General features: G+C 49.1%; 1 protein-coding gene across 1 annotated transcript in view; it reads left to right on the forward strand.

The window, feature by feature from the left end:
- Positions 1–1,112: 1,112 nt before the first annotated feature.
- Positions 1,113–14,522, forward strand: part of LOC102386995 (tyrosine-protein phosphatase non-receptor type 11-like) — a 60,924-nt gene continuing 47,514 nt past the window's right edge. The window contains exon 1 of the mRNA XM_025198142.1: positions 1,113–1,168. Within this exon, the coding sequence (XP_025053927.1) occupies positions 1,128–1,168 (41 nt within the window). The 5' untranslated portion in view covers positions 1,113–1,127. The remainder of the gene's footprint in view (positions 1,169–14,522) is intronic.

Below are 14,522 nucleotides of genomic sequence, written 5' to 3' on the forward strand. Positions count from 1 at the left end.
AAGGCTCCCCGTGGGGCTCCTACACGGCTGCCCCAGCTGCAGCTCCTCGGATGCTTGCCTTCATGACCGCCCCGTTCATTTGATGTAGAAGAAATCCTTTAGCACGTGAGCTATGCCGACAGCGACGTGATGCTCTGGCTGGGCCGCCGCCTCCCCGCCAACCGCTGCGGTGTTTTGATAAAGACAAAACAGCAGGTTGGTGTCGGTCTTTTTTTTTTTTCCTTGCGAGAAGGAATAAGCAGCTCTTGCTGAAGAAGCTTGGTATGACTTCATGACTGAAGGAAAAATGCTGGACTGACAACCCAAGAGAGAAAGTACTCCGCGTGCTCCACAGAATAGGCTGGGCAAGGACAGTCCTGTTGCTCCCATTAGACTAAACACTGCTGGCCCAAAGGGGCTATCATTGCATGGCAAGAAGTCAGTTGATCTCCATGGTCCAAGCCAGCTCCATGGCCTGCACGTTGAAGTCAATTCTCCAGTTGCCTATTTGGCGAAGTGCTCATCCCTCACGCAGGCCCCTTGGAGGAGCACAAAAAGGCCTTAGAGTGGCCCTTGGTATCCGCCGAGACATATTCAACTCTCTTAGGCAAGTGTCTCTCTGTCTCAAAGGTTTGGCAGCAGCAGACAGTAGGACCTGATCATGTTAATGGTGATGGAGAAGGACCAGGAAGACCCAGAGCCTCCAAGATGGAGAAGATGGAAGGGGATGAAGTAAATGGTAGGAATCACCATGTCAACAAGGCTCAGAGACAGGTGACAGCTCTGCAAGCAGATGTCTTGTAAGGCCTCCTTCAGCAACCTCTAGCGTAGGGGTGGCCAACCCGCGACACTCTTGATCCCCTTTCCAGGGGACGCGTTTACCTCTATCTTCCTCGCAGAAACCCTGAGCGTGAGTGAAGTCCTGCCAGTTCTCTGCATGGGTTCACTATAAAGCAAGCGGCCAGCATTTTGCACGTGTCAAAAGCTGCCGCCTTATGTCTCATCAAGACAGAGGAGCTCCGTATGGACACTTCAACCAAGTTTACAACTTTCTAACCACCAGATGGAGCAAAGGAACTTTAAAATGATGGCTCCCCAGCATTTTGGCCACAGGCCTCCCAAGAGAGGCCAATTCTAAGCCACCACACATGAGTCTGAGCCATGCATGTGTCAGCTCAACCCCTCCGAGGTTCAGTGCTCCTAATTTCTCTTTGCAAGCTGAGTGTTGAGGGGCAGTGCTCAAGGGGGTGGCAGACTGGGTGCAGTCGGGTGGGCGGTAGACGTGCGTATTGTGGGTTTCCTATATGCGCATCAGTAAGTTGCTGCTATTCCTGCCTGAGCCTTGTTGCATATCTTTGGCCAAAAGTTTGCTCTGACTGGTGCACATGATGATTTTGCAGGGATAAGGAATGACACCCTTGTTAATTAAGCTGAGCCAACCAATGTCCTTTCACCCATGCCCTGGGACGCACTCATCCCAGCTCTGCTGAACAGAAGGGTAGCGTGCTTGTTGCCATTACAGCTAAAAGCAGCAAAGCTCTTAGCACTCCTGTACTATTTGAGTCATGTTCAGAAGAAATAGGCCAGACCCTAGTGTTTCCAGGCATGTTTGGGAACCCCTTGCACTGGCAGAACTGGGCTGGCAGTGTGATGAGAATTGCTTTTTAGGTTTTTTTTAATGGTATTGTAGTCATTCTGGTCTTGTTGATAGCCAGGGAATGCAGAGAATAAAATAAGGTGAGATGCAGGAAAGAGGAGACACGTTTCACAAACCTCAAAGGCTTTCTGTATGTGCCATGTGGGTCTGGCTATTGACACTTTAACCAGCCCTTCCTTGCCTCAGTTTGAAACAACCTAGGAAGTGCCCCTGGGGCAGGTGAATGGGGTTAGGCAAGGATAAAAGGTGGTGCTGGCCTAAAAAACCAGGTCTCTTGCTACTTGGAAATGTTTTGCAGCTGGAGCTGAATAATCTCTGGCATAAAGAGGGGCAGGCACCCAGGAAGAAAAAAAAGCAGCTGGTTTTCCTAGCGGTGCCACTGCCTGCCTCTTTGGTTTGCTCAGTCCCTTGTGTCACACAGCGTTTTGACTGCTCCCCACTCACTTGGACCGAAATAACGCAGAGCCCTTTTGATTTACCTCCTCTTGTTCTCTCAGTGCATCCAGACCCATGCGAATGACCTTAGCCCAGGTTTGCCTGAAAACCGGTCCTGATGCGGGCTGTGCGAGCAGCCGCGGGGAAGTTTGGCTCACGTAACGGGTTCTGCAGGACTGTCCTTGCTGTCCTTCCTCTTTCCATGGGCTGGGCTGGGAATACAGAAGTTCAGTTTGGATAGAGCTCCTATCTCGCAGGGAGACACACAGCAGTTTCCTCTGCTCCTCCCCAGGCAGCTTAAGCAAATATTTACAGCAGAAGAAAGTTCGCGCCTCGGTTGCTGCAGGCTTGCTTGGCTCGAGTTGGAAGGTTTCTGGCATGTGCCACATGAGGAAGAACATTTTCCACACCAAGCCGTACAGAACCTTTCCTCCACCTTTTATGTGTGCATGTGGTTTTGGCTGGCTTGCATTACTTTTCTGCAAGCTGCAGCCTAGGATTCTGCAATTCATCTAAAGGAATGAAATGCCTACATCCTATGGAAAGTCTATAAGAATTGGGTGGTGAAACTCCGTTGAAAAATCTCACCTTTAAAAAGTAAATGTGTCATGATTACATCTTACAACAGCCTTTCTGTAATTAGGTTTGGAGCCAAGTCTCTAACCCACCCCCCCTTATTGGTTTACCCACTAAAATCCACAGACAAAAAGCTATTTGCCTACAAATTGATAAGGTCAATCCATGACAGAGGTAAATACTTTTTTTCTCCACTAAAAACAGTTTGAATTCAACAGGGTGGAGGGATCCTGAATTATAAACTGCTCATAAAAGTTTGAGAAGTCTTTAGACACGTCGTTACCTGTTTCACAATGTGCAGAAAGAAAGAAAGGGAGAGGACTTAAATTTTCTTGACTCCTCTCGCTGGGACTGAACTGCTTACAAGTGAAAGTTTGAAAACCATTCAGGGTTCAAATGGGAATATCGGAATAACATGTTGCCTCCTGCATTTTTAAAATAGGGGGTCCAATCCAACTGAGGTTTTCCTTTTAGGAAGGTCTCTAGCTTCTTGTTTCGCACAGATAAAATTGGTAATAGTTTGTCTATCAGGGGACCAGCCCAAGTCTGTGGAAGAAACCCGTGCAGGGTCTGGGAGCCATTATATAAACCTCACCACTGTTTCCATCTTTCCCCCCTGACCTCGTATATAAAGTCCTGGAGCATAACATACATATAGCATTAAAGAAAACTCCTATGTATCTTGCCCCTGGGGACTGGATGAGGGAGAGAAGAGGACACTAACACATGCCAGGTGCTTGTTCTCTTGAAGAATTTAGCACGGAGAAACACTCATACCTTGGGGGGATGGATGCAATATGGGACCCAGACAAGCATGAAACACAATAGCTTTGCTGCTGAAACAGCAGCTAAACTTTCCTGAGTGATTTTTTCAGCCAGACTGCTTTATAAGCAAAGATGCCTTAAAAAATGGTGGCAGCACGGCTGGATGTTTCTTCCAGCATTTGTCAGACAAGAGAACTTGAAATAATTAAAATGGTTGGATTTCTCTGTTGAATGGGGAAAGGGTGGCAGACATCTTCGCGCTCTGCTGGTCTCTCACCTACTCTGCAAACTTCACCAGCTCCCTCCTACGGGACTCCGGCTTGCTGCACGAGGGAGCTAGCAGAAAGCACAAGACCAAAAGGAGGGACGCAGAGAGGGTTCATGGTAGGTCCTAGAAGACATCACGCTGGGTCTAGGAGACGCATGCCGAAGGGATGCGTCCTCTGGTATCAGACACTGCTGCAGTGCAGGGTACCTGGGAGGCCAGTGCATCAGTGGGGACACAGCAAGGGTTGTTTGGATGCCTTTCATAATTAAAAATATTTAGGTTATACATTTAGATGAGAATTGAGGACTTGCTGGCTTTCTCCAGGCTGTTTTTGCTGTGTGTGTATGGTGCTTGTGAATGCACGAGTTCATAGAGATCAGGGAGTAGGAAAATGCAGCGCCCTTTTCAGACGAAGATGTAACCTACTTTTTCCCCTTCTAGTATCGCCACAGCTATGATATCTTTCAGATCTACTACCTCTGACCATTAATTGGTAGCTGTGTTTGGGTTCGCCCACACACACAGCACAAAGCCGAGAGGAAAAGTGCTTGAGTGGTAAGTAGGAAATGAATGTGTATTTTAAAGCACTGGTTTTCACAGAAATGGTAGTAAACAAAGGAAAGTTCTGCTTGGGGCGTCAAGTTGCTGATGCCGTTCATCACTGGAGACCCTATCTAGAGCCTCTGCCCTGGCAGATGTGGCCTGTTCTGTTTTATCATACTCAGCTTTAAAAGCACTCTGGAGAAGGAAGATGGGGTATGTTTTGCTCTCCTATATCTAATGTCTTAGCTTGGGGGTGGCCTGCCTGCTGTAGACTGGAGGCTGCAGTGCCCATCTTGGTAGAAAACCTTAATCTCGCATCTATGTCCTCAGGGTACAAGTGAAGCTAAAATGGGAGCACCAAGTAACACCCTACAGAGAAGAACTAGCTCTAGTCTCTTAAGAGGAGAGTGCCCCTTCTCTGTACACACCAATATCTGGGGAGAGGCAGCATGAATATATATATGTGCATGGCTTTAAGGTCCGTAAAGCCATGCACATACATATATTCATGCTTTTGTTGAAGCAGCTGGTCCTGGCTGCTCTCAGAAGCCACACACTGGACTAGATGGTCACAAATTTGATTCAGCCTGTGGTCCTACTGTAGCATTGCCAACTCTTTGCGGTTCACATCAAACCCCAGCTATCTAGTGACATATTTCACAGCTCCGGTGCCTGAAGTCCAGCGATGCCATGAGAATCTCAGCTCCCGTGTCTACAATAGACATTTTCTAGGCCTTAATAGTGAAAGAGAATATCTTGAACATGCGTTTCTGAAAGGCTAATAGACCAATATAAAGCCAATCTTGTGATTTTATGTTAAGCCAATTTCATGATTTTTTTTCTGGCGGGGACCTCAGTCACGGGCTTGGGACAGTTGAGGTTGATCATTCTGCTAACGGATCCTCTACGAAGGTATCGGTGACGTGAGCCAGGAAGCCCGAAGGTCTCATTCAAAGTTGTATGAGAGTGCACACCAGCAATTGGTCATTTTGAACTACAGATAATATCAGGGGCTCTCTATGATCATCCCCGCAGCACAAGCAACAAGTAACCGACAGCAGCCTTTTGGGGTGAGATTCACCCAGGAGAAATGAGCAGTGCAAGGCTAATGCATCACTCATGTCCCACAGAAAACCTGATGGCTTCAGAGGGACTTCACTGGAGCATGGATCACTGCAGACTGTGTCTCCTTTCTGCACAATTTAGAGTTTATAAATGACTCATTTGAGCTGATTGGTGAATGCAAGGGCTTGTCTCAAGTGGGGGGAGATACTGCAAAACAAGCTCGGGTGTGAATTTAAAGTGCTATAGCCACTCTACACTAAGTCCCCATGTGGGGGCTCTTATTTTGCACTGAGTGCCTTTGTGTGGTTTGGGCTTAGTCAAAGTGGATGACGCTAAACCACACAAAGGCACTACTAGAGCATGTGCGCACCAGGGGGCTGTGCACAATAGTTTTTGTGCCAAATACCTTTTCTGGACTCTTTTCCCATGTAGGCAAGGCACGGAGGGAAAATTGGGACAGCCGGCTGCCAAGAAAGGGCCCTTAACTCATAAGGAATAACGGGCCCCAGTCTGATCTTACTTACAAGGGTGTGAATTGAGGGGAACTCCATGGGGTTAATTATTACACCAGTTTAGCGGGAGAATGGCATCCATTGTTCACGACCGGGCAGCAAAGCCATTTTGGAGAGAGCAAATTGGAACACAACTGCCCAGAGCCCCAAGCTTGGCGGGGAGGGGAGAGAGGCACTAGACTTAGGTCACATCTGCAGAGTAGCTGTGCAAGTTATCCTGTGTGCAGCTGGGAGGGGAGGGCCTATGCCTTAGTCCCTGCATGGGCCCCCGAAGGGACATTGGCTCTGCCAGACAGGGAACCGCCGGATATAGTGCCTGAGTGTGGAACAGATAAGCTGCTTGCAAGACTGCAGTGATGGGGAGCAGGGACCTCACATCTGGCATTCTTCTTCAGCACGTCTGGTGGTACAAATTCCCAGTGTTTCCTGACCTGTTCTGCGCCCTTGCACCACCACGCTAGTGCTGCACGCCCAGAGAGTCCTGAACTTCTCACGCGGACACTTTGGAAACGCTGAGGGTCTTGCCCGACTCCCAAATGTAGGCTTCCACAATGCACTGCCAGGCAGAAATAAAGCTGCTTGAGAGCTCGTTGTTGCTGAACGAGGGAGTCTCTCAGCCAGACCCCCTAAAAATTGATGGCAGGAATGTCTCACTTTTCTGGTGTGGGCCTCGTATGTGGTTTGGCAGCTGCGTTGGGTGTTTAGCAGTGCCACACTTGGGACTGGGATGGGTGATGAGGCTCGGGAGGCTGCAAAAGCAGGTGGTGTTTGGGGTTTAAGTGCATGGTAGATATTGCCTAATGCAGACATCTGGCAGCCGGCCGAATTGGAGAGCTCCCAGACTGTGGTCACTGAGCTGGTCACCCTGGCAAACGTTTTTTCTTGCTGGGCTTGCCAACCGGTTGGTCAGGCTCCCTGAGGGGGCTGAATAGGAGTCACCACCTCCCTCTCTGCTTTGGCTGGCTTGTGTCCTGCTCGCCCGGTCCACGTTGGAAAAGCCTTGTGGGCACCCAGGTTGCAGCTCTGCCATATGCCCCGAGAAGAAGCAAATGCTGGGCTGTGGCAGGAGATGTTATATCTGTCTGGTGGCAGAAGGGGTGAAGTAACCTGCCTGGTGGCATCTAAATTGCTTACAAAGTGGACCCTGGCCATGTGGACCCTTTTGGGCAAGTCCTGTATAGTTTAGCAGAGATGGACCTGTTGGGCTTTTGTATAGCAGTTGCTCTGTCCATGGTAGACACTGGGCCCAGCATGTAGAGGCTATAGAGACATGGACTGAGACAGAAACATGGACTAGCAGAGACAGTCCTCTTCCTGAAAAGCTTTTAGTATAAAAATAGACCAGACAAAGGGACAGTTTATTACCCCTACTTCACAGGTGGAGGGACTGGCTGAGTCGCAGTGGACCTAAAAGGGCCAGTTTTGTAGCGGAAGCAATGGAAGGAAGCCCACCGGGTGTGCTCATATATCTTTCTTAACCTGTGATATCAGGGGACATGCCTGAGGTCACAAAGGCAGTCTGTGGCATAGGCAGGAACTGACCGCAGGTTTTCAGAGCGATTTCACTACGGACCCTACATCCTTTGGCCTCCCTTCCCCAAAGATGTCTGGAGCCCCTCGGTTGCAGGAACAGAGTCTCCATTACGTTCTGCGTGCCCTTTTCCCAGCATGGGGAGGATACAGTAAGACATTTTGCCAGGCTCCAGAAAGTCCCTAGACTGTGTTTGACCCAGAGACCGCTCTTTCCATGCCCTTCAACCAGACCAGTGATTCTCAACCAGGGTGCTGTGGCAAGGTTAGCACCGTTAGGTGTGCACACAATCCGCAAGATGACCCCAAATGGGAATCCCATTAGCGTCAAAAGCATTTGGACCTGTTGTGGGCTTTTTGAGTTCCTTGCAGCAGAAAAATTGCTCTATTTTATTTTTTTCATAGTCAAAAAAAATGAGTGAACATTAAGAGCGGACCGTTTTTGAGGGGGCGCTTGAGCCGAACAAGGTTGAGAACCACTGAACTCGACAGACAAATGTCATGTCCGGTGTGCGGCATTTTTACCCCCTCCCTGTCGTCCCCCTTCTAAACATTGAATTCACAGCTGCTGGCTCTGCGCCGATAAGAGAATGAGATGACTTCCTTTTTTCTCTCCACCCCCACTCCCTTCCAGAATAAGCTGGGCTGTGTTTTTTGGTAAATAGCCACAGCAGTCACTCCTTCACGCAAAACTTTCTGGGCTCCGCCACCTGGGGCAAACCTTGTCAAGGATGCTGGCAACAGAAGCGCATCTAACTGGCAGCCAACCTTCCTCTAACCCCTAGACCGAGCCAGCCCCATCTCCTGTATCCTGCAAACCTTCCTCCTTTCTGAACTGCCCTGTGGTTTCTGTGGACTAACGACTCTCTTCATATTTTACCGGGGTTGACAAGCCTTGACCGCTATGGTGAGGTAGGAGGACTGTGTCTAATTTTCTGTTCTTAAATAGAGAAGATAGTTTTGAGTCAGAGCAAAGGAAAAAGAGGAGAGCATACAAAGTCCGGGTTGTTTAGGTCTTAGAAAACTTCCACCTACAAGCGTGGATCATGTCTTCCTATAGACACAGACAGCACCTAGCTCACTGTGGGCACTGCTGCCCCACAAATAATGATTAATAGTGTCCATGAGGTGCGTGTTCTTGTCTCTCTGGAGGCAGAAGGCTTCTTCAGCGGAAAGGTTTTGTGCCAACGCTATTTTACTAACACGATCAGTGCTGCACATAGCATTAGAGAAGTGGCCCCTGTCGGAGGCACTTGCGTGTGTGATGTATGGTGCCATAGTTCATATTACTTGGCAGCAATGTTACATTTATTGCGACTTGGCTTTGATCTCCCAGCTGCATCTGTGCGTGTGCATGGTTGTGCGAGTGAGAGAGAACTGCACCGAGTGTGGGGAGAGCGGACCAGGCAAGAACTGGAGTGTGTCTCAAGCCACAACTGAGCCTGCTAAAAGCAACCAGCTCTTTGCAAAATTAAGCCACGCAGACACAGTCCTTTGCTTCAGAACAAGACATCGAACATGCTGAGGTTTTCCTCCAGAGCTGCTGGCCTCCCCATGAGTGTGAGTAGGGACATAACTCACTTTAAAGCTCTGGACTGGGAAAATAGCCGGAGCCCCTCATGCGAGCGAGTTACAGTCCATGCCACCCAGCTAATGCTCAAAGATTTTCCCTCTCATTAACATGTCTTGCCATCCTGTGAAAACCACTTGGCTCTGGCTCCTGGCTTCCCTCCTGGATCCTTGCCTCTGCCCTTGTTTTGTTCTGCTCCATCAGATCATGGAAAAGGGGCGAAACGCATGATTTTCAGCTCTGCGAGGGAACTTGTCACTCAGGCAACAGCTGAGCGGCTTTCATAACTGGCTGGCAATATATTTTTAATGTCCCAACTGTCTGCCAGGTGGGCCCGCAATTTAATTACCACTTTCTTAATGGGAACAAGAACATCTGTAATATACAAGGTAGTAAATCTCCCTAAATTGATGGAGATTAAATGAAGCCTCTTCTATTAGTCTCCGAGGGGCTCTTTGTTGTGCAGTTCCCGCCCAAGCTCGAGGTTAAAACACAGCCCCCATTAGATATACGAGGTTTGCTTTGTGCTGCGTGGGTAATGCTATACTAGGAGGAAAATGCCAACCAGAATTCAGGCTTTATTTGACCAATAATTCTGGGGGGGGAAAATAAAAAAATCACACACAGGAGGAAGCTAGCTACTAAATCATTCCCTTGATTTTTCAAATGGGAGCTGATATGTCCAAAGCTATCTAAGACATAGGCCATGGAAGGAGGAGGCAGTGAGGAGCATCTCTCCTGCCACCCCACAGCTGGGATGGGGGCATGCGGTGGCAGTCAGGTCCTTGTGCTGGCCTGGTCTTGGACTCGAGTTAGGTCCTGGCAACTCACCAGCATTGATGATTGCTGGTTTAGGACACTTAAATATGCTCTCATTCATTTTAAATAAAGGCAGGTCTAAATGCTCCAGGCTACTCAGCTGTGGTGATTCTAGTGCTAATGCAGGTGGAGGGGAATACAACAGCATCTCTCATGCTTTGGCCAGGCTAAAGCAGATCCTCTTTTCCACTGAGAAAGGACTTGGTGGAGAATCATGCAAAGCTTATGCCCTTTTCCCATGAGTTGCCTTGTGCTGAGTTTCTTTTCCCATGTCTGGATGTGATTTTTCTTTGATGGTTCATCTTGACTGACTCATTGCCTAGGCAAAGCCCACCCTGGAGGCTAGCAAGTGGTGTCTCTAGGATCATGGCCACCACCACCTCTTCAGTACAGGAGTGTGTATTTTAAGAGCGGGCTTCAGTGCGATCTTGTGCAGGGCAGTAAAACCTTTATTCTCATAGTTTCTGTCTCAGACATAGTCACATCCTGACAGCAGGTGCAAGACAAGTGCAGCAGTGGGTTCTTTGATGCCTTTTTCTACTTGCAAATATGTCTGTAAATAGACACGGGCCTCGCCCTCCATTTAGGCACTTATCAGTTTATCCTGTCTATCAACTGGACTGTACCTATGCTATGTTGGTATAGTAGATGATACAGCAACACGAGACAGCCAAGTGTTGTAGATGGAGGCACTGAACCAGTGTCTCACTCAGCTACATAGAGCACCTTCGGCCAAGTATGGACGTGAGCATGGGACACAAGCGTCTGAGTGCCACCTTAACCACTGGGCCAGCCTTCCCCTTGTAACCAGTTTATAATCCCTCCAGCACTCTGGGGACACAGCGGTGGGTGACAGCCCACAGATACCATGAGATGCATACGATGGAATTGAATCTATGCATCAGCATAAAAAAGGGAGGTTTTAAATAGAGGCATATTTGGAACAAGCTGCATGGCATTTATAACAACTTAATAAGGCGGAGTGTCATATTTTTTATAGGGGAGATCAAACCCACACGGAGCTCTTTGGGGTGCATGCCATAAAACCCCGGAAAGATTTGCTTTTGTGGCTGTCGGGCACTGGTGCTGCTCCTGGAAACTACCCGCAGTTGTCTGGATGGCTCATGCCTGTGGGCCAGCAGTTGTGTGCACACAGCATGTGAAGATCTCAATGGCCCTTTCCATAGGGCCAGAGGAAATAGCTCAGGTAGCAGTGAGAGCTCCAGCTGTGCCTCGTCCCTCACTCCATATCATTCACCCACCAACTTCAGCACAGCTCCAAGCTCTCAACTGGCCCTTTTCAGAGCGAGTTAATAATAGTATAAAAGGCACCCAGCTGAATCCTCTGTGTCTGTCTGGAAGGAGCATAACAGGTGGTGCCTCACTGATGTTATTCTGCAGTGACCCAGATGAGACATCCCTAGGGGGAAAAGAATAATTTTGGTCTGCACGGTCTGTTGGCCAGTCCCCGCAGGGAAGACCCCGCGTGCTTACCAATTCACGCCACCTCTTAGTGGTGTCAGCCACGTGGAGGATTGTCCTACAGGAGCTGTGCTCTTGTTTGCTGCTTTTCCTCTTCCCCCTCCACCTGAAAACATACTTTTTGCTTAATTTGAGTCCTCAGGATGCTTCCCCTGTCACATGGTATCAGACTTGCTATACCTGTGCCAGCTGAAGAGTAAGGGCCAGATTCCTGGCTGGTGCAGATAACTTCAGTGGACTGATGCCACTTGCTGCCAGCTGAAAATTTCTATCCTCAGATGGCCTTTAAATGAGGAGCAACCACACTGGGGCAAGGCACAGGTGGGATGTTTCAGTTGGGCAGGCTAGCTGGCTGAGCGTGGCTCCCTGACCTCAAGGTTGTAGGAATTCACCAAATTCAAGGTGAACCTCTTGTTTCTTTACACCCACATGGACTGCAAACATCCAACTGCTGTGACCTAGCGTGGCCGAAACCACCAGAGTCCAGGCTTGCATTCAGGCTCAAGCTTTCCACTTTTAGGAGCCACTCCCGTGTGCTCATGAGTGACTCGCTGAGCTGCTGAACTCAGTTTCAGGTGGCAATTTGCTTAATCAAATGTGCCTGTCGGTGGAAACACCAGATCTATTTTTAGTGTTTCAGATGGGGGGGTGAAACTTCACCAAGAGCTTTACGTGATGCCACGGCTCTTTGCACACCAGGTTTCACGTGCCAGGACATGAAGGCACTTTCCTCCAGATGCTTGTCTGAATGGACACATGCTGTTTGGGGACGGGACAATGGGAAATGTGGATGACAGCTTACTGAAGTCCCACATTTGAGCTCTTTCTTGGGATCTGAGATGCTTCTGCAATGGTTGTGTATAGAGAAAATGTGACTTATTTTCCTCCATCCTTTCCCCTATTGTAATGCAGTCACTGGTTTGAAATTGCTCTCCCCACCAGACACATCCATTGTCCTCTGGCAATGGAAACAGAAGTCCCAAAGGCGAGTCGGAGGCATAGAGCCTCCCAATAGCAGCGGGTGTACTTGGGGAGATGACATCAATAGAAAGGAGAGCAAAAGCTTGCCGAGCTGCTGCAAGATGCTGCATGGGCACCACCTTACCTCCAAAACACACCCAGTGGAAGCTGGTGACATCTGAAATCAGGTGGTCAAGATTAACACCTCAAGGTGTGTCCACAACTAATTTCCTGTTAACAGATAACAATCATATGAAGGTCTGACTCGAAATAGTGTAGTCAAAGCTCACCCTCGGGTGAGCTCCCAGGAGGTTGGAGCGACAGCTTGAAAGGAACATTTGCCAGCAAACCCTGTGCCTGCCATAGTCGCACACATCCCCTGCGAGGGCTGCTGATGAGGAGCTAGTGAGAAACGCTCCCTGGTCTTTCCATTGTGTGTTTGGAAATAGTGGGTCTCAGCGTTTCCCTCGTATAGTGACCGTGACAATTGCATTTCTGGTACAAATTGATCTGATGGTGAGAGGCGCGTGTCAATGCAGGGAGAAGGCACAATGATAGATGGGAACCCTTTAGTGTCTCAGAGCAAAGAAGGTGGCCCTTAATATTTTATTCCAAGGACAGGACATAACTTTGCCTGCTTTCTGAGGACCTGACTGGTGTCCTTGTCTCTTCCGTCCTACCCAGTCTGTCTAGAAGGAAGCAGACCAGCTGGGATCCCCACAGCTTGGCATTTTCAGAGTGGCAGCTGCATGATGCCAAATAGGGCAATGCCAACCAGCTGCTGGGTTGGTCATCATGGTCCACTTCACCATGGTTTCTGGCCATGGCAACACACACATGCACATATGTCTCTTCGTAGCTGCTCTGCCTGTTCCCAACAGGAAGGCTGCAGCTGACCAGGCATGTGATGTTAACATCACACCCGTTACTTGCCATGTTAGCAGCAGCGTCTGCTTTGCTAGCTTTCTCATGAGATCAGAAATCAAAGCTCTGCGATCCCACTGCGACTGGCCCAGCCCGAGATCCTAGTCCTGTCTTAAGTGTCTAGATTGGAGGCTCAATAAACCAGGCTTTAGGGCGTTTGTCTGGAGTAGGCAGTGAGGAGGAAGGCTTAGTCCTGGCTAGAGGTCACCCTCTAGCCTCTTTTCCCCTGTGATCCTGTACTCTGTCTACAAGCCATCAGGGTTTCACAGTCTGATGGTGACTGATGTATTATCCCTTGATATCAGTGCCCTGATACAAAAAAGATAGATGCTCCTCTAACAGATGGATGGTGGATCCTGTCCACTGGGGAGGCCATGGAAAGCCCAGCACTGGGCTATGGGGGGACAGTCTGGATGGGGAAGGGGTGCACCAGGGGCCGGGGGCTGGATCAACAGCTGCCTGTGTCCAGCGAAAGGGGGGCGATGAGCATGCAGGGACATGCCAGTGCGGGGCCTCTGGTACTCTACATGCCAGTCTCTGTTTTCACATCCTCCTCCTCCACATCTGCACACACAGCTCGCCTTATTTCTGTGCACAATGCTTGCCAGCCCCAGCACATCCATGCATCTTTCAGCACCAGGCTGTTTGCTGCTTGCCCCCTTTTTTTAGCTGCTTCCCTTTTAGGCCACTGCCTGGCTTCTATCTGGAGGATGGGAGACCAAGTTGAAAGCATCTTCCCACACATCTGTGGTGGTGGGAGGGGGTGGAGGGAAGTGCCTGCGATATGGTACTTGGTTTGGGGCGTGTACACAGGTACCAGTAGGAAAATAATTCTGCCTAGTTTCCAAAGAGCAGTGTGATGTTTTTTTCTTTAGCTTTAGATAGGGTCTTGTCTCCACTGGGCTTGTAAGTAGATTCCTGTTACAGGGACTTGGGAAAATGGTGTCACCTCTGAGCCTCATGCTTAGAAGATCCTATTTCTTCCCCCAGCGCTCCAGAAATACTGAGCTTCCCCTGTCCCAGCTCAAGTCAGTGGGATTTAGAGGCACTCATCTCGGGGAAGCAAAATGAGATGAGCTCTGCCCCAGCAAAGGATTTAAGCCTATGTTGAAATTCATGACTTTGATTAGGCGACTTGCCTGCTTCAACTCCCTGCTGACCATAGGCAGGAGCAGGCAAAACCGCCTTTGCTTTTCCACAACATGAATAAAGCACGTGGGGCAAGATGTAGCAGTGGTTGCGGTCCTGTCCATGACTTGTGGATTGCAGGTATCAGGGTACATAGCCAGGCGCAGCTGGGGGAAAAGGCTTGTAGAAGTGCATGGTGAATGATTTGTTCAGGGAATTGGTTGGCCACAGTGTGTATGTGAGTTGAATCCAGAGTTAAAACAGCAAGACATCATAATGAAACGGGTGGGTAGAGATGAGGAGGAAGAG

The sequence above is a fragment of the Alligator sinensis genome, unplaced genomic scaffold (genome assembly GCF_000455745.1).
Source record: "Alligator sinensis unplaced genomic scaffold, ASM45574v1 scaffold569_1, whole genome shotgun sequence".
NCBI lineage: Eukaryota > Metazoa > Chordata > Crocodylia > Alligatoridae > Alligator > Alligator sinensis.